The sequence below is a fragment of the Phocoena sinus genome, chromosome 1, assembly GCF_008692025.1.
Source record: "Phocoena sinus isolate mPhoSin1 chromosome 1, mPhoSin1.pri, whole genome shotgun sequence".
NCBI classification, from domain to species: Eukaryota; Metazoa; Chordata; class Mammalia; order Artiodactyla; family Phocoenidae; genus Phocoena; species Phocoena sinus.
In genome coordinates this window covers 106,566,610-106,593,767 of record NC_045763.1, presented here as the reverse complement: position 1 = coordinate 106,593,767, position 27,158 = coordinate 106,566,610, and the positions used below count along the sequence as shown (strand labels likewise).

Here is a 27,158-nt window from a genome sequence, read left to right as displayed (position 1 = left end):
CTTTACACAGACTTTTTTTTTAAACTGAGGTAAAATACATGAATATAAAATGTACCATCTTAACCATTTTTTAAGTGTACAATTCAGTAGTGTTAAATATATTCATGTTACTGTGCAACCAATCTCCAGAACTGTTTCATCTTGCGAAACTGAAATCCTGTACCCATTAAACAGCTATTTCCTCCCCTCCCCCCAACCTCCAGACCCTGGCAACCACCATTCTGCTTTCTGTCTCTATGAGTCTGACTGTTCTAGATAATTCATATGAGTAAAATCATACAGTATTTGTCTTTTTGTGACTGGGCTCATTTCACCTAACATACTGTCCTCCAGGTTCATCTATGCTATAGCATGTGTCTTAATTGCCTTCTTTTTTAAAGCTGAATAATATTCCATTGTGTATATATATCACATTTTGTTTATCCATTCATTCATCTGTCAATGGCTATTCGGGTTGCTTCTCCCTTTTGGCTATGTTTAATAATGCTGTTGTGAACATGAGTATACAAATAGCTCTTTAAGATCCTGCTTTGTATTCTTTTTTTTTTAATCAAAGTATAGTTGATTTACACTATTGTGTTAGTTTCAGGTGTACAGCAAAATGATTCAGTTATATTAATTCTTTTCCATCATAGTTTATTACAAGTTATTGAATATAGTTCCCTGTGCTATACAGTGAATTCTTGTTGTTTCTTTTGTGTATAAACCCAGAAGTGATATTGCTGGATCACATGGTAATTCTATTTTTAACTTTTTTAGGAATCACCATACTGTTTTCCATAGCAGTTGGACCATTTTACTTTCTGACCAACAGTGCACAAGGGTTCCAATTTCTCCATCCTCATCAACAGTTGTTATTTTCTTTTTTGTATGTGTGGGTTTTCTTGGGTTTTGTGGGGTTTTTGTAATAGTAGCCTTCCTAATGGATATGAGGCAATATCTCATTTTATAGTTTTAATTTGCATTTCCCTAATCACTAGTGATGTTGAGCATCTTTTCATATGCTTGTTGACCATTTGTATAACTTCCTTGGAGAAATGACTCTTCAAGTCCTTTGCCCATTTTTTAATCAGGTTGTTTTTGTTGTTGTTGAGTTGTGGTAGTTAGTTCTTTATTTTCTCCCACTTCACAGGTTGCCTTTTCACTTTGTTATGTCCTTTGATGAACAACAGTATTTAATTTAATGTAGTTCCCAAAATCTTCATTATTTTTTAGGACCTAAGTTTTGGGGTCTATCATATATACACACATGAAAATTTAACATAAAATTTACTCAAGAAATAAATTTTATAAAAACAACAATAAACTGTCTGCCATCTCGTCCTCTACAGGATAGCTCTCTTATTCTTCCTCAAGGTAGGAATTGCTGGGGGGGGGGGGGGCGTGTTTATGGTAGATTGTTATCATTCCTAATTATTCATGTTCATTTCCTGTAAGGACAATGATCAGCAAACTTTTTTCTGCAAGAGCATAGATAGTAAATAGTTTAGGCTTTGCAGGCCACATGTGCTGTCACCCTCTTCACCACCACCTCTCCTCCTCCTCCTATTCTTTTTCCTTCTCCTTCTTCTCTTTTTTATATTTGACTACCCTTTAAAAATGTAAAAACCATTCTTAACCCATGGGCTGAATAAAAACAATCCACAGGTCAGATTTGGCCTGTGAGCAGCAGTTTGCTAACCCATATGTATGAAGATTATATGTCCTCATCCATTGCCACATGACTGACAGTGCCTTCGATAGGAGAAGCATCTGTTCCTACTCCACTCATGTTGGGCTTGTCCACGTGACTTGCTTTACCCAATGGAAAGTGAGTGAGCGTGTTATACACCATGCCCAAGCAGGACCTTTACAAGCCATTCCATGTTCTAACTCTCTTGCTCTTCCTTCCTTCTAACTCCTTCAGTTTGGGTCCTGGAATGAGAAGGTATGTAAAGCAGAGGAAAAGCCAGCCTACAGCTACTAATATGTGATGTGAATGAGCAAGAAGCCATTGCTGTGGGCCGCTTATTTAGGGTTGTTACCCAGTATAGCCTAGAAAAAGCTGACTAATATACTGCTATAGGTTAAGAGGTACATATGTGTACACATACACACACATATACACACTAAGCAATAGGACTTAGACGGAGGTGACTTTTAAGTCTGGAGCAGGCTTATAGAAGCTACTTATTTAGCTTTGGAAATATTGAACTAAGAAAAAAGCATAGAAGAATCCAAACGTGTACAGATAGATATTCATTGGCAAAGATAATACTGACAGGAGGCAGACCAGTTGAAGAGAGTGAGTGAGAGTTTATCATTGATAACAGAGTTCTTTTAATTTAAGTTGATCCCCAAACAAGGTTCCTGTTAAGGGGATTTGTGATGAGGATGATAAGAGTCTAATAAAAATAACTCAGCATGAAATTGCTAGTTTCCGAGAGGAAATGATCAATGGGAATTTGTGAGTCTGAATAGTCTTCCAGGTGTCCTAACCAAAACTTATAGTACCTGATTCCTGGGAAGATAACATTTATATAGGAAGTAGTAAAATCCTAAGGGACACTTAGACATTTGATCTAAGATTTACTGAATCAGGTAATTGCTTGAATGGCTTTGATTGATACCTAGCAGCTGTATTTTTTTGGAATCATGCTATCCTGTACTCTCCTTGCTAATTAAATGTTTCTGAAAAAAGTTTAAATTCAGCAAAACACAGGGGCTAATATAACAGACATTCATGTTCCCAACACCAAGGATGAATATTGTTGACATTTTGTCATATTTGCTTGACTTCCTATATTAAACAAAGTTGAAGGACCCTTTAATTCTTTCCTTGCCCACTGCTTTCACCCCTCCTCCCTACATCCCTTTTCTCTATCCCCAGGCAACCAAATCTTGGACTTGACCTATATCAATCCAGCCAGTTTTTCACACTGGTTTTCATGTGTAATCCCATGAGTAAATATAATATTTTTAATTGTGTGCTTTAAAAAAAAAATGATACAAGTGGTGCCGTATTGTAGAACCTTTCTGCAATTTTCTTTTTTCACACAGTGGTATGTTTTTGTGATCTCATGTTCGTACATCTAAATCTAGTTCATTTCTTCTATTTGCTGTATAGTGTGCCATTATATAAATAGGCCACACTTTATTTAGACATCACCCTATTAATAAACCTTTAATTTCATTCATGCATTCATTTAATACATATTTATTGAGCACTTACCATGTCCTAGGTCCTGTGTTATGTACTCACGTTACATCAGTGAAGAAAACAGACAAAAATCTTTGCCACCATAGTACTTACATTCTGTTGGGGTAACACAACATAAATAATAACTATAAATAATAACTATAACTAAGCCAAACATAAAGTATATTAGAAGGTGATAGGTTATATAGAAAAAGATTAAGGGGAATTGGGAGTGGCACTGAGGGAAACATGTTGCTATTGTAAACAGCATGGCTTGGTGAACCCCCTTGATAAGATGATATTAGAGCAAAGACTTAATGTGAGGGAGTTAGTGACCTGAATATCTGGGGGAAGAGAATTCCTATCAGAGAAAAGAGTCAGTGCAAAGCCCCTAAGGTAGGAGTATGCCTGGTGTATTCAGGGAACACAAGGAAGTCAGCATGTCTGGAGAAGAGGGAACAAAGCGGGTGAGGAGGAGGGTTGGAATCCAGACGTCACAGGGTTGAAAGGGATGAGGTGATCATGATAGGCCATTGCAAGGACTTCGGCTTTTACTCTGAGAAAATGGGAAGTGCAGGATTTGGAGCAGAGAAGTGACGCAGTCTTATGTTTGTCTTTTTGTGTTGTTTTTGGGGGTTTTTTTTGCAGTACGCGGGCCTCTCAGTGTTGTGGCCTCTCCCGTTGCGGAACACAGGCTCCGGACATGCAGGCTCAGCGGCCATGGCTCACAGGCCCAGCCGCTCCGCAGCCTGTGGGATCTTCCCAGACCGGGGCATCAACCCGCGTCCCCTGCATTGACAGGCAGGCTCTCAACCGCTGCGCCACCAGGGAAGCCCACCGTCTATGTTTTAAAAGGGTCACTTTGGCTGTTGTTAAGAATAGACCGCATTGTAGCTAGGTTGGAAGCAGGGAGACCAGTTAGCAATCCAGGTGAGAGTTGATCGTGCCTCAGACCAGAGTGGTAGCAGCAGAAGAGGTGAAAGTGCTAAGAGATTCTGAATATATTTTGAAGGTAGAAGCAACAAGATTTGCAGATGGATTAGGCATAGAGTATGAGAGAAATAGAGGAGTGAAGAATGAGTCCAAGGTTTTTGCCTAAGTAACTGCAAGGGTAGAGTTGCCACCAACAGAAAGGACAGCTGTGGTAGAGCAGGTTTGGGAAGGAGGGGTCAGGAGCTCAGTTCTGGGTAGACTGAGTTTGAGATGTCCATTGGATATCCACACAAATATGCCGAATGGAGAGTTGGATATATGAATCTGGAGTTCAGCAAAGAGGTCTGGCTAGAGTTATACATTTAGAAGTCATCAGTTACACAGATCGTAGTTAAAGCCATGAGATGAGATGAAATTGCAAAGAGAGTGAGTGTAAAAAAGAATGTAAATAAAGAAACAAGGACTAAAACCTGGGTGTCTGCAATATTAAGGTCAGGGAGAAGAGAAGGAACCACACAAAGAGACTGAGAAGAAAAAGTATTGAAACTGGGAGAAAAACTACAATAATGCAGTGTCTGGGGAGCCAAGTGAAGAAAGTGAATCAAGGTGGAAGAAGTAACTAGTTGTGTCAAATGTGTTTAGTATGTCAGTAAGATAACAACTTTATCTTAACCATTAGCATTGCTGACTGGTGAGCGGTTGTAGTGGAGCAGTGGAGGTGAAACCTGATTGGAGTGGGCTTAAGTGAGAAGGGGGGGCTCGTCAAACACAGCAGCAGCTCTGGCCTCTTTTTCTTCATTGATGAGAACCCATTCTCCCCACTCATGTTTTGAAAGGATCTGGAGTTGGCTTTGATTTGAGGGCCATCTATTCCTGTGGGGAGAAAAATTCCTGTCTGGAGGAAAGTGGAGATCATGCCAAAGATCAGAAAATCAGGACTACTCAAACTACATTATCTTTATTGCCACGGAATAAGTAATGGATGATGCATCAAAGAACAGTTGTGATGAATTCCACCTGCATAGTTTTTTAAACAGCCTTATTGAGATAAAATTCGTACACCATACAATTCACTCAAAGTGTACAATTTAATGACTTTTGGTGTATTCAGAGTTGTGCATCCATCGCCATAATCAAGTTTAGAGCATTTTCATCGCTCCGTGATGAAACCCAGTACCCATTGCCCCTCTCCCCTCTCCATGGCAACCTCCAATCCACTTTGCTTCCTATGGGTTTGCCTTTTCTGAACATTTCATACAAGTGGATTTTGTGATTGGCTTCTTTCACTTAACATAACGTTTTCAAGGTTTGTCTATGTTGTAATATTTATCAGTACTTCATTTGTTTTTATTGTGGAGTAGTATTCCATTGTACGGCTATACCACATTTTGTTCATTCATTCAGGATGAGTCAGTGAACATTTGGGTTGTTTCCACTTTTCCAGATGTTTTCCACATGAAAATGCTACTCTGAACTTGTGTATAAAGTTTTTGTATAGTTACGTGTTTTTGGTTATCTTGGTATACATCTAGGAATGGGATTGCTGGGTTATATGGTGACTCTATATTTAACATTTTGAAGGACTGTTAAAGGGTTTTGAAAGTGGCTGCACTACTCTGTATGAGAGTTCTACCACCAATGTACAGAGGGTCCCTAACTTAGGATGGTTCAAACATACGATTTTTCGACTTTACAATGGTGCAAGAGCAATAAACATTCAGCAGAAACGGTACTTCGAACTTTGAATTTTCTTTTTGATTTTCCTGGGCTAGCGATACGCAGTTTGATACTCTCTGATGATGCTGGGCATCAGCGGCAAGCCACAGCTCCCAGTCAGCCACAAGATTACGAGGGCAGACAACTGACAGACACACTTACGACAGTTGCCCATACAACCAGTCTGTTTTTCGCTTTGAGTACAGTATTCAATAAATTGCATGAGATGTTCAACACTTTATTATAAAACAGACTGTGCTAATTTTGCCCAACTGTAGCTAATGTAAGTGTTTTGAGCATGTTTAAGGTAGGCTAGGCTAAGCTATGATGTTGTGTATGTTAGATGTATTAAATGCATTTTCAACTTAGGATATTTTCAACTCAATGATGGGTTTATCAGGAAGTAACCCCATTGTAAGTTGAGAAAGATCTGTATAAGGAGTCCAAGTTTTTCATTTCTTTCCCCAAATTTTTTTTGTTGTCAGTCTTTTTTTAAGTATCCTAATGAGTGTAAAGTGGTATCTCAATGTGTTGTTTTTCTCAATGTGGTTTTGATTTGCAATTTCCTAATGACTAATGATGTTGAGCATTTTTTCATGTGCTTATTAGTCATTTGTATATCTTCTTTGAAGAAGTGTCTTTTCAAATCCTTTGCCCATTTTAAATTGGATTATCTGCGGCTTCCCTGGTGGCGCAGTGGTTGAGAGTCTGCCTGCTAATGCAGGGGACACGGGTTCATGCCCCGGTCCGGGAAGATCCCACATGCCGTGAAGCGGCTGGGCCCGTGAGCCACGGCCACTGAGCCTGCATGTCCAGAGCCTGTGCTGCACAACGGGAGAGGCCACAACAGTGAGAGGCCCGTGGGAAAAAAAAAAAAAAGAAAAATCAGGGTTTAAATTGGATTATCTGTCTTTTCATTGTTGAATTATGAGTTTTTTACGTAGTCTGGATACAGCTACCTTATCAGACATGATTTGCAAGTAACTTCTCCTATTTTGTGAACAGTCTTTCACTTTCTTGGTGGTGTCCTTTGAAACACAACATTTAAAAAAATTTTTTTTAACATCTTTATTGGAGTATAATTGCTTTACAATGATGTGTAAGTTTCTGCTTTATAACAAAGTGAATCAGTTACACATACACATATGTTCCCATATCTCTTCCCTCTTGTGTCTCCCTCCCTCCCACCCTCCCTATCCCACCCCTCTAGGTGGTCACAAACCACCTAGCTGGTCTCCCTGTGCTATGCGGCTGCTTCCCACTAGCTATCTATTTTACGTTTGGTAGTGTATATATTTCCATGCCACTCTCTCACTTTGTCACAGCTTACCCTTCCCCCTCCCCATATCCTCAAGTCCATGCTCTAGTAGGTCTGTTTCTTTATTCCTATCTTACCCCTAGGTACTTCATGACCTTTTTTTTTTTTTTCCTCAGATTCCATATATATGTGTTAGCATACGGTATTTGTTTTTCTCTTTCTGACTTACTTACTCTGTATGACAGACTCTAGGTCCATCCACCTCACTACAAATAACTCAATTTCATTTCCTTTTATGGCTGAGTAATAGTCCATTGTATATATGTGCCACATCTTCTTTATCCATTCATCTGTTGATGGACACTTAGTTTGTTTCCATCTCTGGGCTATTGTAAATAGAGCTGCAATGAACATTTTGGTACATGACTCTTTTTGAATTATGGTTTTCTCAGGGTATATGCCCAGTAGTGGGATTGCTGGGCTGTATGGTAGTTCTATTTGTAGTTTTTTAAGGAACCTCCATACTGTTCTCCATAGTGGCTGTATCAATTTACATTCCCACTAACAGTGCAAGAGTGTTCCCTTTTCTCCACACCCTCTCCAGCATTTATTGTGAAACACAACATTTTAAAATTTTGATGAAGACCAGTTTATCTGTTTTTTCCTTTCGTTGCTTGTACTATTGGTGTCATACGGACTAACAAATCACTGCTTAACCAAGGTCATGAATACCTACTCCTGTTTTTTTTCTAAGCAGTTTGTAGTTTTGGCTGTTATACTGAGGTCTGTGATCCATCTTGAGTTAAGTTTTATGTATAGTGAGAGGTAGGGCTACAACATCATGCTTTTGCTTGTAGATATGTGCCTGTAGATGTTCAGTTGCCGTAGCATTATTTGTTGAAGAGACTATTCTTTTTTTTCTTTTTGCGGTACGCGGGCCTCTCACCGTTGTGGCCTCTCCCGTTGCGGAGCACAGGCTCCAGATGCGCAGGCTCGGCAGCCATGGCTCACGGGCCTAGCCGCTCCACAGCGTGTGGGATCTTCCCGGACTGGGGCACGAACCCGTGTCCCCTGCATCGGCAGGCAGACTCTCAACCACTGTGCCACCAGGGAAGCCCGAAGAGACTATTCTTTCCCCCAATGAATTGTCTTGGCGTCTTTGTTGAAAACCAATTGACCATAAAGGTAAGGATGTACTTCTGGCTTGCACAGGGCCTCAAGGTGAGCTAGAGGTAAGAGATTAGGGTCTTCTTAGATCTTTCCTGGACCTGTGCACAGCCCTGCACATACTTGTGGCCTGCTGGAGGCCCAGGAATGTGTCAGGTCTTTCAAAAGTACTCTATAAGCATATCATTTCCCAGCTTTCCTCCTTAAGTTTTCTAGACAGCCTCTTGTTTTCTCCTACTGGTATCAGCACCTCAGGCAACTGTAATATTAAATCATTGCTGATGATTATATTTGAAAAGTGTCTTAGGGCTGGGGCTTTTCCCACTGAGTGAGCGCTAATCAGGTCAGATAATAGCCAGCCCTGCAAATGGGGCTTTTCCCCATTTTCCAAATGGAGAGCTGTCAGACAGGTCGAGTAGTGATGATTCTCTGGGGCTGGATCTTTATGAGCTCCAAACCCTCACATTCCCTTCCAGTGGCTGCTAGGCTGCTGTTTTCATGGCTACCACAGATATGGGGAGAGGCTAATGGGAATCGAGCAAGTTAAAATGCCACAAAGCTCTCTGTTTTTACTGGGATTTGGATGTTTTTCTTAAATAAATACTCTTCAGATTATTGCAAGCCTTTGGCTAATTTTCCAGAGTTTTGTAAAAGTTGACTTTGACAATTCTTGCTTGTGTTCTCATTGCTTTTATGGAAGAACAGATTTTCAGAGGTTGTTGCTCTGCTATTCCAGAAGTCCCTCCACCTTATTTTAAACACCAGAAATGTTTTAACTTTTATTCAAGGCCAAGTATAGTTAGATTTACAAGCCTTTTACCTATTTTCACAAACTGAATACACCCATGTACAAGTTACATGAGTAACTTGCATTTCTCTTTATGCCCCTTTCCAATCACTAAACATCCCTTCCCTAAGATAACCTGGTTTTAAACTTAATATAATTTGAACCATTTAGTATACACTCTTTTATGTCTGTCTTCTTTCATTCAACATTAAGTTTGTGAGATTCTTTCCTGTTAAATGTAATTCAGTCTTCCTCATTGCTGTAGTATTCCGTTGAGTGAATATACCACAATTTATACATTCTCTGTAGGTAGACATTTGGATTACTTACAATACGGTGCTGTTACAGCATACTCTTGCACAGGTATTTTTGTGAACATACGTAAACATTTCTGTTAGGTATATACCTAGAAATGGAATACCTGGGTCATATGTTATAGGAATGCTGAGCATTAGTGGATACAGTCAGTTTTCAAAGTTGGTGGACCAATTTACATTCCCACAGCACTGTATAAGAGTTCTGTTTACTCAATATCCTTGCCATACTTGGTAGTATTTTGGGTTTTTCATTTTAATCATTCTGGTGAGAGTGTAGGGGTATCTCAGTATGACTTTAATTTGCATTTAATGCACTTGGCCAATTTGTATAAGGTTATCTGCTTTTTTCTTATTAATTTGTAGGTATTCTTTTTTTTTTTTTTTTTTTTTTTTTTTTACGGTACGCGGGCCTCTCACAGTTGTGGCCTCTCCCGTTGCGGAGCACAGGCTCCGGACGCGCAGGCTCAGCGGCCATGACTCACGGGCCCAGCCGCTCCGCGGCATGTGGGATCTTCCCAGACCGGGGCACGAACCTGTGTCCCCTGCATCGGTAGGCGGACTCTCAACCACTGCGCCACCAGGGAAGCCCTGTAGGTAATTCTTTACATAGTCTGTGTACCAGTATAATCTGTATAGGTTTGCAGATAGCTCCTCCCACTCTGACTTGCCTTTTTTCCCTCTTTTAATGGTGGTGGTTGATAAAAAGACATCAGTAATTTTAATGTAGTTTCATTTATCAAGATTTTTGCTTTATGTTTAGTACTTTTTAGATCGTATTAAAAATCCTTACTGACCAAAGGAAAGATGGAATCAACTGATTTAATTTTTTCTGCAAATTTTTAAAAATTTTAAAATATTTAGGCAGAACATTTTAGTCTACCCTGAAGAATACCAGTATTTCCCCATGAGTGTATTTTACAGATGATTGTCCTCTTTCATTCACAAAAACACCAGCAAAGCATCGTCTTAGACAGCTCTATTCCAAAATATCTTTTATTCCTTCCTTTCAAACCCAGCAATTCCACTGAGTATATTTCTTACCTCATTTATTTCTAATCACCCTGTCTTCTGTTTTCAGAGATAACAGAACTCATTAGAGTTGAAGTTCTCTCACTTTCTGCTCTCCACTCCTATCCCACAAGATAGATCCTCATCTATATTTATTTCTCCTCCTCCTATTTCAGTGGAAGATGTAGGTCTATCCCACCTTAAAAAACAAAACAAGGGCTTCCCTGGTGGCACAGTGGTTGAGAGTCTGCCTGCTGATGCAGGGGACAAGGGTTCATGCCCCGGTCCGGGAGGGTCCCACCTGCCGCGGAGCGGCTGGGCCCGTGAGCCATGGCCGCTGGGCCTGCGCGTCCGGAGCCTATGCTCCGCAACAGGAGAGGCCACAACAGTGAGAGGCCCGCGTACCGCAAAGCAAAACAAAATTTTTATTCTTAATCCTTACTAGTTACCTTCATTTCTATACTCCTTAAAAAAGAAATGTCTTACACATGTGATAAAATTGTATTGAACTAAATACACCCACACAATGAGTACATGTAAAACTGGTAAAATCTAAATAGGGTGGATGGATTGTATCAAATTCAATTTCCTGGTTGTGATATTGCACTATATTTATGCAAGGTGCTGCCACTGGGGGAACCTGGGTGAAGGGTTTACTGGATCTCTCAGTATTATTTCTTACAACTATATGCAAATCTATAATTATCTCAGAATAAAAAGTTAAAAGAGTCTTTCTAAAAGTTATCTATAGTCATAATAACTACCATTTATTGAGTGCTTACTGTGTGCTAGGTACTGTACTAAGCACTGTCAGGTGGATACTGTTGTTAATCTCATTTTATAAATGATGAAACTGAGGCACAGAGAGGTTAAGTCATTTACACAGGGTTACCCAGCTACTGAGTGGCAGAACTAGCATTCAGATCCGGTAGCCTAAGCTCAGAGAGAGAGTTCTTATCCACTCTGCTATACTTCTTGTACGTCTGCCTTCATATTCTGCCTCCTAGTCACGCTTCAACCCACCCCTCTATAATAGATTTAGCATTCATCCCAATCACTCCCCTGAACCTGCTTTTGCCTGGATCACCAACACGTCCATTGCTAAATCTAATGGATTCTTTTTGGTCCTAACCATTCTTTCTGCAGCCTTTGTTATTGTTCATACATTCAACAGATATTTACTGAGCACCTACAGTGTGCCAGATTCTTGTTTTACAACAGTGAACAAGATGGGCAAAACTGCTGTTAACTGAAGAATACATATGTCTTTACTTGTTATAATTAGGAGGTCAGAAACCTTTAATCACTGCTGACTTACTTGTGGATGGTCAACAGACCACCTTATTGTTCCATGCTTTTGTTTCTCTGTGGCTAAGCCAGATTATATTGTTATTTTGTTTGTGATTTCACAACATAAGGCAGAATGTACTATATTTAATACCATTTTCACTTTTCTCCAAATAGAAATCTGACCTTTTCCAAGCAGTTGCCATGAATATGAATAAATTAAGAGAGCTAAATCCTAAAGTATACTACCTTCTTGTGTAATTATTAATGGTATATTAATTTATGTTATAAATTATAATATTATAGATAAATTGTGAAAATTAATTGCCTTTGACCTTTTACTTACTTTTTCCAAATAAGGATAATTGAATTAATTAATACCACATTATTTGGAAACACCAGGAAGATCTCTGCAGAATATTCAATAAGTTTCATTCCATATAGCCAAATAAAAAGCTACTGGAAAATACTTGACTTCGTGGAGACATCATGGTAGCTGTTTGCATATCACCAAAGCTGAGCTCTTGAGCCCTAGTTGAAGGAAAGAAATCATCTTGTCTCTTTCCACATGTCCATGGTTATATTCTGTGTTTTTATTCCTTTCCCAAATTCAGTAAAGAAGCAAAAAAAATCTCTCCTACTTCTTCATGTCAAAAAACAGCTCTTGTTTTATTAGTTCTAATGGGAATGTGTTTTGCTTGGTGATTGGACGCAACTATAATCCTCTTGCTTCCATCCAGGGTTACTGTTTCTGTCTGATAGCTGTTTGTTTACAGCAGCAGTTAGCAATTTGCATGGACAGTGCTGTCAAAGTCACTGCCCTCAATGAATCCCAAATGCCTCTTGGAAGAAAGATGACAGATTCAACCCAGCGACTTGCAAAACTTTAAAAGCGATTCTTTGTCAAACATGTGAAAAACAGCTCTTCCCTCTCCATGACTTGAGGAAAAAAAACGAGAAATTGTCTTATGCCAGATGGCGATTCCTTGCTAGTAAAATAGGCCTGGGCTGATTCAGCTTCATTCCTTTATGTTCCATTTGCAAAACCCACAAAGAACACATTTGGGGCCACTTTTCAGAGCTGGCAACAGCCTCTGCTTTTTAAGGAAATCAGATGGGCACACACACAAAAAGCCACAATGGATGAAGGGCTCGGAATCCCCAGGGTCCAGAAACAGGATGCATAGACCTTAAATTCTAGGTCACCAATTAGAACCTGGCCTGGACCCAAGGATCATCCCAATTGTTGCCAGATTTGGTGACTTGATTGAATTTGGTTAAAACAAAAACAAATTGGGAAAAGGTTATATTTTCTTGTTGACTAAACCTCTTCTTAAAAGAAAAAAAAAAAAGGAAGAAATAGAAACTATCTAAAAACATGCTTTCAGATGATAAAGTGATTCCTAAATTTCAAATTTCTCTGGGTCTAAAGGACTCAGTCTTTAAGTCCAGTACCTTTCTTTGCCATTTACATGTAAGATATTACAGCTGCTTTCATATATTTAGAATTCGTTTAGAGAGGATTTGACCAGTGTGCATGCGTGCATGTGTGTGTGTGTGTGTGTGTGTGTGTGTGTGCATGTATGTGTCTTCTTAATTACATTGGCTTTTTAAATTGACATATAGTTGACTTATAATATTATATTAGTTTCAGGTGTACAACATAGTGATTCAATATTTTTATAGATTACACATCATACAAAGTTATTATAAAATATTGACTAGATGCCCTGTGCTGAAATAGATGCCTCAGGACATAATGAAACCCTCTCACTGTCAGCTGCTTGCTAGGGATGTTGTGAAGAGGATTTAAACACTAGAATAGTAATGGTATTGGGTAGTTTTGAAGATGTCTTCTTCATCTAAAATTCTATGCATTATGAATTAGCCCCCTTAATTTTTTTAATTACCCTCATTTGGGGTACTTTTAGCCAAGGTAATACCTGTTGTCTGTTTGGTTTTGCCTTATATGCAAGAAGATATTGACCACCTTTGTTAATGTTCTATTTTATTTCTTCAGGTGTCTGAACACACACAATTAAGTTGGATCCTTACCTGCATGGTCAGACTACCCCGATTACAACATTTACACCAGTGGAAGGTAAATGCCAGTGATCTGATTAATAAACAGAAAGAAGTTCAGTTCCCAGTGCAGCTATTTTTCCTCTTTCTGTTTATTTTTGTGTTAGGCTCTGGGAATCCTGAGTTTGCTGGCCTCCCTGGTCTGTTACTCTAGCAGCTAGCTAGACCCTCACCGCCTCAGGGTATGAAACAGATAGTAAGAGGGTTCTCTAAGATTCTTTCCAACTGAAAAACTGGATGAAAATATCCAGCTTATTAATTATTTGATTTTATCTGTGCATGGTCGGTCCTGAGTGACCTTTACATAGACTTGGTAAATGACTTTGAACGTGCCACATTCTAATTAACAAACAATCACCATTTCTGGATTACTGGACTCTGAAGTTGCCTCCACCGGAATTAACTGGCATTAAGGCCAGAATGTTTTCATTGTGGGGAGAAGAGACAACATATTTTATTTAATATTTAAACAAGTTGAGTCCAAGCAACAATTCAAACCCACAGAAAAATTAAGCCTATTCTTTTTCTAAGAAGTTCAGCAGAGAAATATAAATTGGGTAATTCAAAGTACTTTACTCCCATGTATTTTTGCAATTGGATAACCTGAGGGTAGGTGGCCCGCCACTATGTCAACACTGATATCAGTATCAAGCGTATTTCCAGCATATTCTCAGGGCCATTGATTTCCTCAAAAGCCTTTGATTTCCTATTTAGAAGGCTTCACATATGCTGCAGAGAGAAACAGACAGAGCTTTAATGTGGCAGTGTCTAACTAGGAGGTACTGGTGATGCTGCAGAATCGTTACCTGCCAGGAGTTAGAAACAAAATTTTGTAATGTTCTCTACCGTATTTTGGTTTGGGGCAAGACTTTCCCATTTTATCGTAATATGGTAATGCTAAGCTGAACACTGAACGCTGAAATCCTTTTATAAGAACTGATTTAATGGGAAATGCTCCCACTTTTTTTTTTTTTTTAATTGGCTGCATTAGGTCTTCGTTGCTGCACACAGGCTTTCTCTAGTTGGGGCAAGCAGGGGCTACTCCTCGTTGTGGTTTGCGGGCTTCTCATTGCGGTGGCTTCTCTTGTGGAGCATGGGCTGTAGGCATCTAGGCTCAGTAATTGTGGCTCATGGGCTCAGTAGTTGTGGCGCACGGGCTTAGCTGCTCCGCGGCATGTGGGATCTTCCTGGACCAGGGATCGAACCCGTATTCCCTGCATTGGCAGGTGGATTCCTAACCACTGCACCACCAGAGAAGTCCCTCCCACTTTAAAATAGCGTCTGAGGACCTCCTGGTAACACGTTACTAGTGAATGATTCTGAAGAAGGCTTCTACTAGTCCGTGACTTCTTATCTTTGGGGAAAACATGGATTTCAAAGCCAGTCTTAACTGTAGAGCATGGTATACTGTCTTCTGTGGTCATTCCTTCATTAACAAATACTGGTGATGCCTTCTGCTAGTCTCATATCACACTAAGGGCTGGAGGTATTACAGTTACCAAGATGGATGGATGCAGCCCCTTTCATGAGGCTTATAGTTTATTTGGGAACAGACAGTTAAACAAACAATCAAAGTGTAAAAAGTTTTAGGAGGGAAAGGTTCCAGTTCTATGGGAAGAGATAAGAACCCCTAGGTTGGTTTTGATTGGGGCAGTGAGGGACAAAACAGTGGGGAGGAAGGGTAGGGTCAGGGCTGGAGAGGTCAGGGTTATTTGGAGGATTGATGAAATAGCACAGTTGTGAGGCATCTGGGGCCCATAATAGGCATCCAATAAGTAATAGAGCTCTCCACACCTCCCCACTTACTTTGTAGTTTCAAGGTCCAGTATTCTAATATAAAAAGACTATAAATCTAATACAGTAGCAATTTTTTTTTTTTTTTTTTTGAGGTACGCGAGCCTCTCACTGTTGTGGCCTCTCCTGTTGCGGAGCACAGGCTCCGGACACGCAGGCTCAGTGGCCATGGCTCACGGGCCTAGCCGCTCCACGGCATGTGGGATCTTCCCGGACCGGGACACGAACCCGTGTCCCCTGCATCGGCAGGCGGACTCTCAACCACTGCACCACCAGGGAAGCCCGACAGTAGCAACTTTTAAAGACTGGGTTCTTTTCCCATTTGCTCATTTCCAAATTAAATTTTTTTTAAGGGAATTCCTTTATTTTTATTTATTTATTTATTTATTTTTGGCTGTGTTGGGTCTTCGTTTCTGTGCAAGGGCTTTCTCTAGCTGCAGCAAGCGGTGGCCACTCTTCATCGCAGGCCTCTCACTATCGCGGCCTCTCTTGTTGCGCAGCACAGGCTCCAGATGCTCAGGCATGTGGGATCTTCCAAGACCAGGGCTCAAACCCGTGTCCTCTGCATTGGCAGGCAGACTCTCAACCACTGCGCCACCAGGGAAGCCCCCCAGATTAAACTTTTATTATAATTACCCTATGATCATTGCAAACTGGCCTTTATCATGGACGTAGTAATAAGGTGTACTGAAGGAATTGTATGATCAAACTTTCAAATTTCCTATGAATGGCCTATAGCATTAGTAGTGCTGTAAGCCAGAGACTACTTGAAGTAACTAGAAAAATTTGTAACTAAATTATGGAACGTTAAGATGATTAAAGAGAGGAGCTGTTGTTTTCAGACCCAGTCTCAAAGGTTGTGTCTGCATTTTGGTTGGGGAACCCCGAGTTGTGAGCATGTGAGTTTGGTCCTCAGAATCATGCACATTTATAAATTGAGTTGTTCATTTCATTCAGGAATCTTTGGATTTCAGGGAAGTGATTCATATTAACTCAACAAATAAAACTTATCTACACACCAAAATATACCAAAATATCCATTTATCATTTTACAAGATATGATATACCTAGGCCTTAGAAGCAATTACCAGTGAACTACACACAATAGTCCCTGCTAATAAGTAGCTCTGCTCAGAAAGCCAGATTCCCTGCAGCAAGGGAGTTAGTATCACTAGGGCTCACATTCAGCACCCAGTGCTCGCCAGTTGTTAAATATTTCTAGTATCACCTCCAGTGTTTCCATCAGCTTCCCTGTTAAGGAAATATTTTGATTTATACCACCTGTACTGTTTATTGGATCACTTTACTCTCAGGACAGATAATTAGGATGGGTTAGATGAAATTTTCTCTTAGTTTCATTGTTTTTAATGCCATGATTTTCTGGTTTTTTGTTTTGTTTTAATGTGATTTTAAGGGAACATTACAGTTTTGTCAATAGAGCGTGAGACTTTCTGGGAAGTTTCCACAAACAATTTGATGTTAACTAATGTTAATTTATAGAAATTTAATTTCATGGTATTTTCTGACCTTCCCTGTGAAATCTAGAATTTATCTGATTTGGAACCTAGAAAATCTTATGTCCTTACTTTAATAAAATGAAAAAGATATAGTGGCAGTGCAGGATCATTTCAAGGGGCAGTGGGGAAGCGGATTCACCTTATTCCTGCCCAAGGCTGGAGCATGGAGACAAGCCAGCCAGAAGATGGCCAGAGTTACTAACAGGAACTGAGATAGAATGTTGTTACAGGTGGCTTCAAATCACCCCTTGCTTGCTTTAAAGATTTCCTAATTTAGCATTATAATTAGGTTCATGTCGGATTTGTTTCCCTCCTCTCTTTCCACCCCCGCAGGCAAAGACTGCCAAGGAGAAGCAGAATGGAACCATGGGCCTGCTCACCTACCCAGTACTCCAGGCAGCTGACGTTCTGCTGTACAAGTAAGGAGCAGAGTTCACCCCTCGTCCTAGATGTAGTCATGCTGACAAGAGAATGTCTCACCTATCTCAAGAAGATTCGGTTCACGGGGAAAGATGGGTACAGAAAGGATCAGACACATGAATCTATTTGTGTCTATTCCCTGGTAATAATACTAAATTATAGAAGTATGTTTTAATGTGAACCTAATAATATTAAGAAGTAGCCCTTAGGGCTTCCCTGGTGGCGCAGTGGTTGAGAGTCTGCCTGCCGCTGCAGGGGACACAGGTTTGTGCCCCGGTCCGGGAAGATCCCACATGCCACGGAGCGGCTGGGCCCGTGAGCCATGGCCGCTGAGCCTGCGCGTCCGGAGCCTGTGCTCCGCAACGGGAGAGGCCACAACAGTGAGAGGCCCGCGTACCGCAAAAAAAAAAAAAAAGAGAAGTAGCCCTTAAATAGCACTTGCCATGTGTTGGAAACAATTATAAGTGCTTTACATACATTAACCCATTTAATCCTCACAACAACCTTATAAAACTATACCATCATCATCCTTAGTTTACAGATATGCAAACTTAGGCTCAGAGTGGTTAGTAACTTGCTCGAGGTCATGTGCTAGCAAGGGTTGGACCCAGGATTTGAATCTAGAAAGTTTGGGTACAAAATCTGTGCTCTTAACCACTATAGAATATATCCTTCCCTAGTAATAATTACACTTCAAGAGTTTTTTTTTTTTTTTTTTTTTGTCGGTACGCGGGCCTCTCACTGTTGTGGCCTCTCCCGCTGCGGAGCACAGGCTCCGGACGCGCAGGCTCAGCGGCCATGGCTCACGGGCCCAGCCGCTCCGCGGCATGTGGGATCCTCCCGGACCGGGGCACGAACCCGCGTCCCCTGCATCGGCAGGCGGACTCTCAACCACTGCGCCACCAGGGAAGCCCACTTCAAGAGTTTTAAATGTTGATTTCTCGTATAATCTAGACTCTCAAGCAATGCTGTCCCATAGAATTTGCTGCAGTTACGGAAATGTTCTCTACCTGCGTTAAGACCATAGCCGGTAGTCACATGTGGCTATTGAGCACTTGAAATGTTGACGGAGGAACTGAATTTTAACTTGTATTTAACTTTCATTAATTTCGATTTAAATAGCTGCCTGTTGTAGTGGCTGCTATATTGGACCTGCAGGTTGAGATCAAGTTTTTCAACATGGTATAGGGTGCCCTCACTTTTCTCGGACCCATAATCTATAAGTCAGCTACTGCTGCTACTTACAGGTCTCAAAACTATACAGCTAGAGGATACGTGCACTCTCTGGAGGGTTCTGACCCCATTCGTCTCCCGATTCTTCCCTCCTATCTCCACATCACCTCCCTCGGCCCCCATTTGGCCTTTTAGAGATAAAGCCTCCCAGTCAGCATACAGTCATGGCCAAACCTTGCTACTGTGAAAGCTTCTGAGGAAAAAGAGAAACTATATGGGTCTTTTTTACCCCTTTCCCCTAAAACCTTGAGCCCATAAAAGTGATTCTTCTGGGCTTCCCTGGTGATGCAGTGGTTAAGAATCCGCCTGCCAATGCAGGGGACACGGGATCGAGCCCTGGTCTGGGAAGATCCCATGTGCCGCGAAGCAACTAAGCCCGTGTGCCACAACTACTGAGCCTGTACTCTAGAGCCCGTGAGTCACAACTACTGAAGCCCGCGTGCCTAGAGCTGTGCTCCGCAACAAGAGGAGCCACCACAATGAGAAGCCCATGCACTACAACGAAGAGTAAACCCCGTTCACCGCAGCTAGGGAAGGCCCGCGCGCAGCAACAAAGACCCAACACAGCCAAAAATAAATAAAAATAAAATAAATTTATAAAAACAAAATAGTGATTCTTCTGTGGGAAAACTAGAATTCTTTGCATGTAAATGTGATAATAGCATGGAGATGACAGTATATGTACCTTGTGACATGACCTCAGAGCCCTCGTGCAATTATGATGGAAACAGCTAGAAGAATAGCTGCTTACCTTTACATATAAGGAATGTCCATTAGTACATGCAATCTATCTTTAATTCTGATTCAAACTTATGTGTTAGGATTATGTGTCTGTTTGATATATTAACTTGAATGCTGGACCCCTGATAGCATTTATTATTTATAATAAGTAACTTTTGACTTATCCTGGGAAATCTAGAACACTTTTCTCCAGGAGCAGCAAATGAAAGTCTAATGAGGGTCTAATAATATATTTCCCAGTGAAGTAGCATATTTACTTAGAAAGGTTCTGTAAAGAACTTTGATTTTGTCACCTGTAAAATGAGAAAAATCATTATTAAAGGATTAAAATGAAATCTGTCACTTGGCTATGATTGATGATGATGTCTTTGACTATTACAATCTTATGTCTAGTTTCGTTTTCAAGGGCTACTTCTTCATAGAACCAAAGGCTGATTTTTCAGCGCCAGGATTTGGAAGCACACAGCACAACAGATTTCTTCAGCAGTTCAAGAGCTATAATGGGGGAGTTCTCTGAGTTCAGGGCTGTGAAAAAGAGTAAACTTGAACAAGAATGACTGCCCTCTGTGATACCATGGAGCAGAGTGGGAAGGAGCTTTAAAGGGCCTCTTCTTCGACTGCCTTGCTTTACAAATGCGGCCCAGGCAGGTTAAGCAATCTGCCCAAGCCACACAGCCAGACAGTGGACAGAGGAGCCTCAGAGCGTGATTATGGTCTCCCGAGGCCAGTGCTCACCTTCCTTAAGGAGCCAGTCGTTGTGTTAGGAAACAAGATCATCACATGAACAACCAGAGCAATATAGATAATATATAACAAAGTGATGATGAATATATTTTTATCAGGTGCCCGAAAATACAATTGTCAGAATGATAAAAATCCTGCAGTTTCTTTCATTCATAAAGTGCATTAATGGGACATAGCTCAGGGGGTTATTAAACAGATTATGTATGAATTGATATCACCTAGTATATAAATACAAATATTTTAAGAATGCAAGCAACATTTTAAAAGGCTGATATTGGCAGAAATATCTCCTTAACATCCCCAAATCGGTCATATCATCTACCTTTCTTTCAACCCAAGCCTGAAGTTGAGAATGTCCTCTTTTCTTACACAAAACAATAATTATTTCAGAGGGGGCAGGTAAACACCAAGAGCTTTCCGATAGCTTCCTGTCTGTCTTACTCTGCCCAACATCAGCAGGTTCTCACAGTCGGTTAAGGCTTCCAAGGATAAGTAGTACTTCTCCAGCCTCAGTAACCCCAGCCTACTCCCAGTAGCAAAAAAATTCCCATACTATAAATATTCCTTCTTTAACGCTTACTGATCTATTTGGTGGTTGGAATATGTACTAAGAATGCCATAAGATGCCTTTCTTTTTCCTATTTTCTGAAAAGAAAATTTTCATGACATATGTTTTTCTATCCCCATCAGACTTCTGATATTTTATATATAACTTGTTAAACAGACAAAAGTATTTTTCTACAAAACTAGGTAATTATCAGTATTCAAGATGATTGTCTCCTACCTTAGCCTAGAAACTAGAAACTACCTCCCTGTAATGCCACGATTAGAACAAAGATGTGGAGCTGGTACCTGCATGCTCCTTTTCTAAAGAGAGATAGCCCTACATTTCTTTCCTGTCTGGTCTCAGGCTGGACATACTGCTACCAGCCACCATGCTCCATCCCATAGACTCTGTTCCTTTGAGCTTTTTCCTCCTGCCATCTTCCTTCAGACTATTCCCCGGGGCACCACTGCCACACCAGGGCATATGTGTCATTTGGACCCCTGCAAAGTGTGCAGACAAGTACAATAAAATCAGCTCTGTCTACTACAACATTTATTCTGCTAACATAGAGTTCTCATCTGTATCACTGTGCTTCCTTCCAAGTTTAGAAATTTCCTAATTGCTTGATAATAAGTAGCAGAGGCAGGACTCAAACCCAGGTCTGATTTTTAGCCTGTACCATTGTTTTGCCTATAACAGAGCTCAAGCACTTGGGGTTACTTTTTGTTTGGTTTTGTTTCAGATATTTCTGGATTTTGAAAAATATCATAACTAGAATGTCTATGAATATATACATTATAAACATAGATAAATACAAAAAATAAAAATAGATACAAAAAACATTCATATTTTCTCTCACCAGAATATGTATATGTGGCCTCTTCATAAAATGTTGATGTGCAGGGCAGTTATAGATTTCATGTTTGCTTTTGTCAAAATCAGCATTAGAATTGAGTGGTACATGGTGGGGTGGAGAACAAACAAGAGGGAAGGGAATGGAAGAGGAGCCTTCCAGATAAGTGTATGAGAGATTAATGTAATTGTTTTGGCAGAACTTCGTAAGGAACCCAGGAATGGAGACCTGAGACCATCTTAAGCTTGAGAGCATAATAAAATAGCAGGTATATGAAGAGAGACAAAATACTCAAAAATAACAAGTGTTTATAATTTATTTTATATCTACATTATTATTCTGAATATCTAAGTTCCAATAGCTAGATATATATATTAAGTAAATATTTCTCTCTCTCTCTCTCTCTCTCTCTTTCTCTCTCTCTCTCTATATATATATACACACACACACATATATATACACACATACATAGTTTTTATGAACATACAGCAAATACTTGTTAAGTAACTGGAAGGCCACTAATCTAGAAAAATGCACTATGCATGGACTTGAGGGAAAGGGAAGAAGGAATTCACATGTGAGCATTATTTGCTAGGTGCCATACTGGCTGCTACACATACATTATCTATTCAGATTCTCACAACAGCTCTGTAAGACAGTTAAGTGGTGTTATTCCCATTTTACAGATAAAAAAATGAAGTTTGGGCTTCCGTGGTGGTGCAGTGGTTGAGAGTCCACCTGCCGATGCAGGGGACGTGGGTTCGTGCCCCGGTCCGGGAGGATCCCACATGATGCGGAGCGGCTGGGCCCATGAGCCATGGCCACTGAGTCTGCGCGTCCGGAGCCTGTGCTCCGCAACAGGAGAGACCACAACAGTGAGAGGCCCATGTACCGCAAAAAAAAAAAAAAAAGAAGTTTTAGAGAGGTACCACCAAGTCTGCTCAACTAGAGATGAGAGTGATTACCTGGGCTACTCAGTTTCTCTTTCTCAAGAACTAGAACAGAGAAATACAGGAAGAGGATAAGAAGATAGATAGTGAAAGCAAAAGCTGAAATGACAAAGGAAAATGTGGAAACAGAGGCCTCAAGGAACTATGAGTAAGCAGAACCAAAACCAACCCCAAGCCAAGAGTACAGAGAGTAAGATGATTGGTCAGAAACGTCAGACTTGGTAATTCCAGAGAGAAGCCGAGTTGCTGTAATGTCTGAGGATCAGACCACTGCCATTGAGAACAGTTGAGATAATTCATTCCTAAAACTGCTTTGGAGACATCTAGTTTTTGCATTACATTCTTTCTTTGCGAAGTCAGTGTGTCCTGAATGTTTATGAGATTCTGAAAGCTGCTGGCCAAATGTCATTTCAGTACTCTGCTGAGGTTCACATACTTACCCACAACAGCCAAAGCAATCATTTCTTCTCTTTCTCTTTCACTTTTGAGCTATCAGACAAGCGCCTGCAGTAAACCAGAACCCTACTGGAAAGCAGTCTGAGAAATGTAGCTTACAGGCTGCTAGCCCCTGAAAATCAAGAAATAACGTAGAAGGAAACAATGATGCTGAGAGGTCAAGAGACAATCCAGTACACTCTCCTAAAAGCAGGGGGAAGCTATTTGTGCACTTTGAAGGACAGAGGGAAATGATTTGATTTGTACTTTTAAAAGAACTAATTAAAATACACAGAATGAGTTATAGGGGCATAAGAGCAGCCAGGGTAGTCTATTAAGAGGCTCTTTCGTTAGCCTATTTAGACCATGATGGTGACAGTGAAGATGAAGAGAAGAGACAAATTTAAGAGATTTTAGGATGTAAAGTGGATAAGATTTCATAATGGATTGGATGTGTATGAGAAAGAGCTATCAGGGATGTCCCCAGGTTCCTGACTTATGCAGCTAGGTTGATGGTGTTGCCATTCATTGAGATAGGGAATACTGTAAGAGGACTAGCCAGAAGAATTTATAGCTTCAGTTGGTGTTCTCTCTCCTCTTGGAAGCTAACTCCCTAGAAGTTAAAACCTTCTTTATATCTCTCATAGTACTGGCACCAGGCCTTGCATAGCATAGGTCTTCAATAAATAATTGCTAAATTAAAGAGTCATTACAGAATAGCCAACAAGCAACCAGTGGTGGTGAATTCATCCTTTACAAAAGGAAAAACGGCACCAAACTCCTATCGCAGCCAGGCTGGTTAAAGGCAGTAGCGCCGAAAATGCATAAACACAGCCAAAGTAGTAGGAAAAAAAATAAGAGAACAAATCTCTGTGAGCAGATATTTGTAGGCAATGATTATTCATCTGGACACTAATTCTGCCAGAGGGGTGGGGTGGATCCCAAGTAAACGTAGATGCCACAAGGAACTAAGCAAAAGAAAAATGGTTTAGTCACCAAGGACGATGATCAGACGCATTATTGTGTGACAGAAGTTGTAACAATCAAAATTATGAAAGACTTTTGTTTTATGTTGTGTCTAAGAAAGTACAGTCAGGGTAAGTAAAAAAAAAAAAAGAAAATGGGGAAAAAGAGAAGACATATTAATATGGAGATCATTATGTAGGGTATAAATTTTAAAAGAACAGCACTAAATTATTTGAAGTGAGAGGAAGAGTGTGAGTAGAGAGGTTGAAATGTGAAGAGAATCAGCCCCATAAGTGAGCAGAATCAAAGACAGACTGAATTAATGTAGAGTGTAAACTCAATGGATGAGAAGTAAGGGCCAAGATAAATTACAGGAGGTGAAAGGACCAGCTGGAGCAGAGGGAGGAAAGACTAGAAACAAACAAACTGAAATCAGATGAAAAAGCCAAGTGGAGCAATAGGTCCAGGTGAAAAAAATTAAAATTTTTTTAATCCTTTTTTGAAAAAGCAAAACCTCACAGAATTGTAAGAAAAGAGGCTAGGATCCGACATAAGGCAAAGACACATGCAGAGTCATTATGAAAACTAAATGTGTTTTCTGTTTAGTTTGGTTGCTTGGTGAATCTGGAACCATTTTGACATGTGGAAATATTCATTTTGATGTGCTTAAAGTGTATTGATTATGGTAATTGTTTTTTCTGTGTTAGTTGCAGTCCATTGTGATTTCCTATGGGCTACTGTAATTGCTTTTTAACCTGCCCTGTTGGCTAATTTGGTTTGGGGGAGTCAAGGTAACCTCTGTGTGTCAGCCTCACTATGATTACAAGACAGGAGTGCAAAGTCCAGTCAAAGGACAGGAATTTAGGAAGGTGGGCGTGTGCACGTACATCTCAGAGAGGAGCATGTACAGGGTTGTGGACAGGAGGGAAACATAAAAAGGAACATTTTTGTTTTTGCCACTTGTCAAGCCAGTGACTTTCTTCTCCAGGCTGTGTGGAAGAGAGCACTGGACATGGCCTAACAATCATTTTGTAGAATTTCCTAAATTCATTTACTGACCTTAGAAGAAGAGAAACTACTTCCTGATCCTTTGTCATGGTCCCTGGATTTTCCCTTGCCCTCATTATCCTGTCTCTGTTTTCCTTAAATTAAAAGACTCCTTAGAATTCTGTAACATGTTACATTTTCATATAACATTTGTATTTGGGTATAACCTAATCAGATATATGAACTATCAGTTTGAAATATTTCTTCTTCCCAAATCAGGATTGCTGCCCAGGTCTGTGACTGTCTTTGGGATTTTATGTTGATATTTATGTTCGTGGTATGAGTCAGCTATCAAAAAGGAAAATGGTCCTGGTTTGAAAAAAGCCACAAGGTACCTCACATCAAGGTCCCTAATATACCTTTCTTGTATCATTTTGTCCTTCATGGTATCAGATATTAATGAATATATGTTATAGCCAGTGTTGATTGAGCTCTTACTATCAAGTATTGTGCTATGCTTGGTTAGCTCATCTAATCTTTGAAACAACAGTAAGAGGTAAGCACCATTATGATCCTCATTTTGTCGAGGAAATGGAGGTTTAGGAACAGTAAGACACTTGGCTATGGTAACTCGCTAGTAGCTGTTGGAGCTATGATTTAGATTCAGTCTGATCATAAGCTTATTTTATTATAATTTTTCTCGTGGTATATAACTATATACATTATACTTACTTCCTCTTAAGATCATTCATTTATTGAAGAAATATTTGTTGAGCTTCTCCTACCTACCAGGCAAATCTAGTAGGTGTTAGAAATAGATTGAAAAGCAAGACAAGTTCTCAAAAAGCTTATTTCATAGCAGGAGAGAAAACAACATACAATTAAATAAACAAACAAATGAAGTAAAATAATTAGACTAGGGTTAATACTATAAAGAAAATAAATAAGATACTGTGAAAAAGAATAAGAGGGGAAAGCCAACTGTGGAGATGGTAGTCAGGAAAGTCTTCTCCAAAGAGGTGATATTTAAGCTTAGACCCGAAATCAAGGCAACAATAGGCAGGATTTAAGGGAGGAACATGCTGGTAGGATAGAAGAGCAATATGTTCAATAGATCCAGCTCCCTGCCTTAAACATTTGAACTGTAAACTTTCCAGGATACACCATTTTGTTTTCTGTCTTTATAGGGTCTAGTAGTAGGAGAGTCCACGGTCTCTCACAGGTTCATTTCAATGTTCTATTATAATTTAAGCATTCTCTATTCAACAGGAAAAAATTAAAAATCACTGCTACTATTTCTGTTCTTTTTAACATATTGGTGCATTTCCTCCAGACCAGTTTTTGAAGTTAACATTCCTTGTTTGCACACTGTCTACCAGGCACCAAACTGTGAGCTTTGTGTGCATTATTTTACTCACTCATCAAGTAACCCCATGAGTAGGAACTTATTATTAGTCAGCTTTAAAAATGAAACAGATTTAGGTTGAATACCTCTCCCAGGAACACGCAACTGGTGAGTGGCAGAGCAGGAATCTGACCCCAGAACTGCCTGACAGCAGAGCGCCCCCTCTAACCGCTGTGGCCTGTCCTTTATCTGAATGTACATTATATGTATTTTCCAAAAAGCTTGCATCCTGGGTTTTTGTTTATTTTTTTTTGGCTTATATTTTCCCACATCATTAAATGTTTTCTGTTTTTATTGATTTTAATGTTTTCTTTGTTTTCTGCCTTTTGCTATATAGATTGTGGGTTTTTTGCTTTTATGTATTCCAATGTTTGGAAGGTGTGCTTTCTGTTTTTAATTCTAGCAGTGACCATCTTTAAACAAAGACCACCCAAATGAGAAAACAGCCTTTCAGAACTTGTCACAGCAAGAGACTCAGCCACCATCACTTGTGTTCTGCAGGCAAGCAGGGGAGTACAGAGGCCTTATAGGAAAGAAAGTCTTCAGGGTTGCTCTGTTTAGAGGTTGTTGCCACGGGGAAGCTGGAGGCTGACTAACTAGAAATGGGGCATCTTACGTGATTGGTTTGGGAAGCATATTTGACTTTCTCTGGTTGGTCCTGGGTTGGACAAAGCTAGGACAAAGAACTGGGACATTGGCAGTCATTGACCATGCTGGGCCCATTGCTGCAGACTGTGGTTTGGCCTCCTGAGCTAGTTGCTCCAGAGGTTTTGGGTCAGTTTTTTGGCCATATAATGTCTGCCATTGTCCATTTATATGCCAGTTTCTCTCTT

At 40.2% G+C, this 27,158-nt stretch overlaps 1 protein-coding gene across 2 annotated transcripts in view; it reads left to right on the top strand.

Moving 5' to 3' along the window:
• WARS2 (tryptophanyl tRNA synthetase 2, mitochondrial) overlaps positions 1-27,158 on the top strand; it is an 87,403-nt gene that overhangs the window by 52,566 nt on the left and 7,679 nt on the right. For both annotated transcript variants that reach the window (XR_004346080.1, XM_032607382.1), the window contains exons 3-4: positions 13,672-13,752; positions 17,378-17,463. Coding sequence is in view for 1 of the 2 variants with exons in the window: in XM_032607382.1 (XP_032463273.1) it covers positions 13,672-13,752; positions 17,378-17,463 (167 nt within the window). In the remaining variant the exon portion in view is untranslated. The remainder of the gene's footprint in view (positions 1-13,671; positions 13,753-17,377; positions 17,464-27,158) is intronic.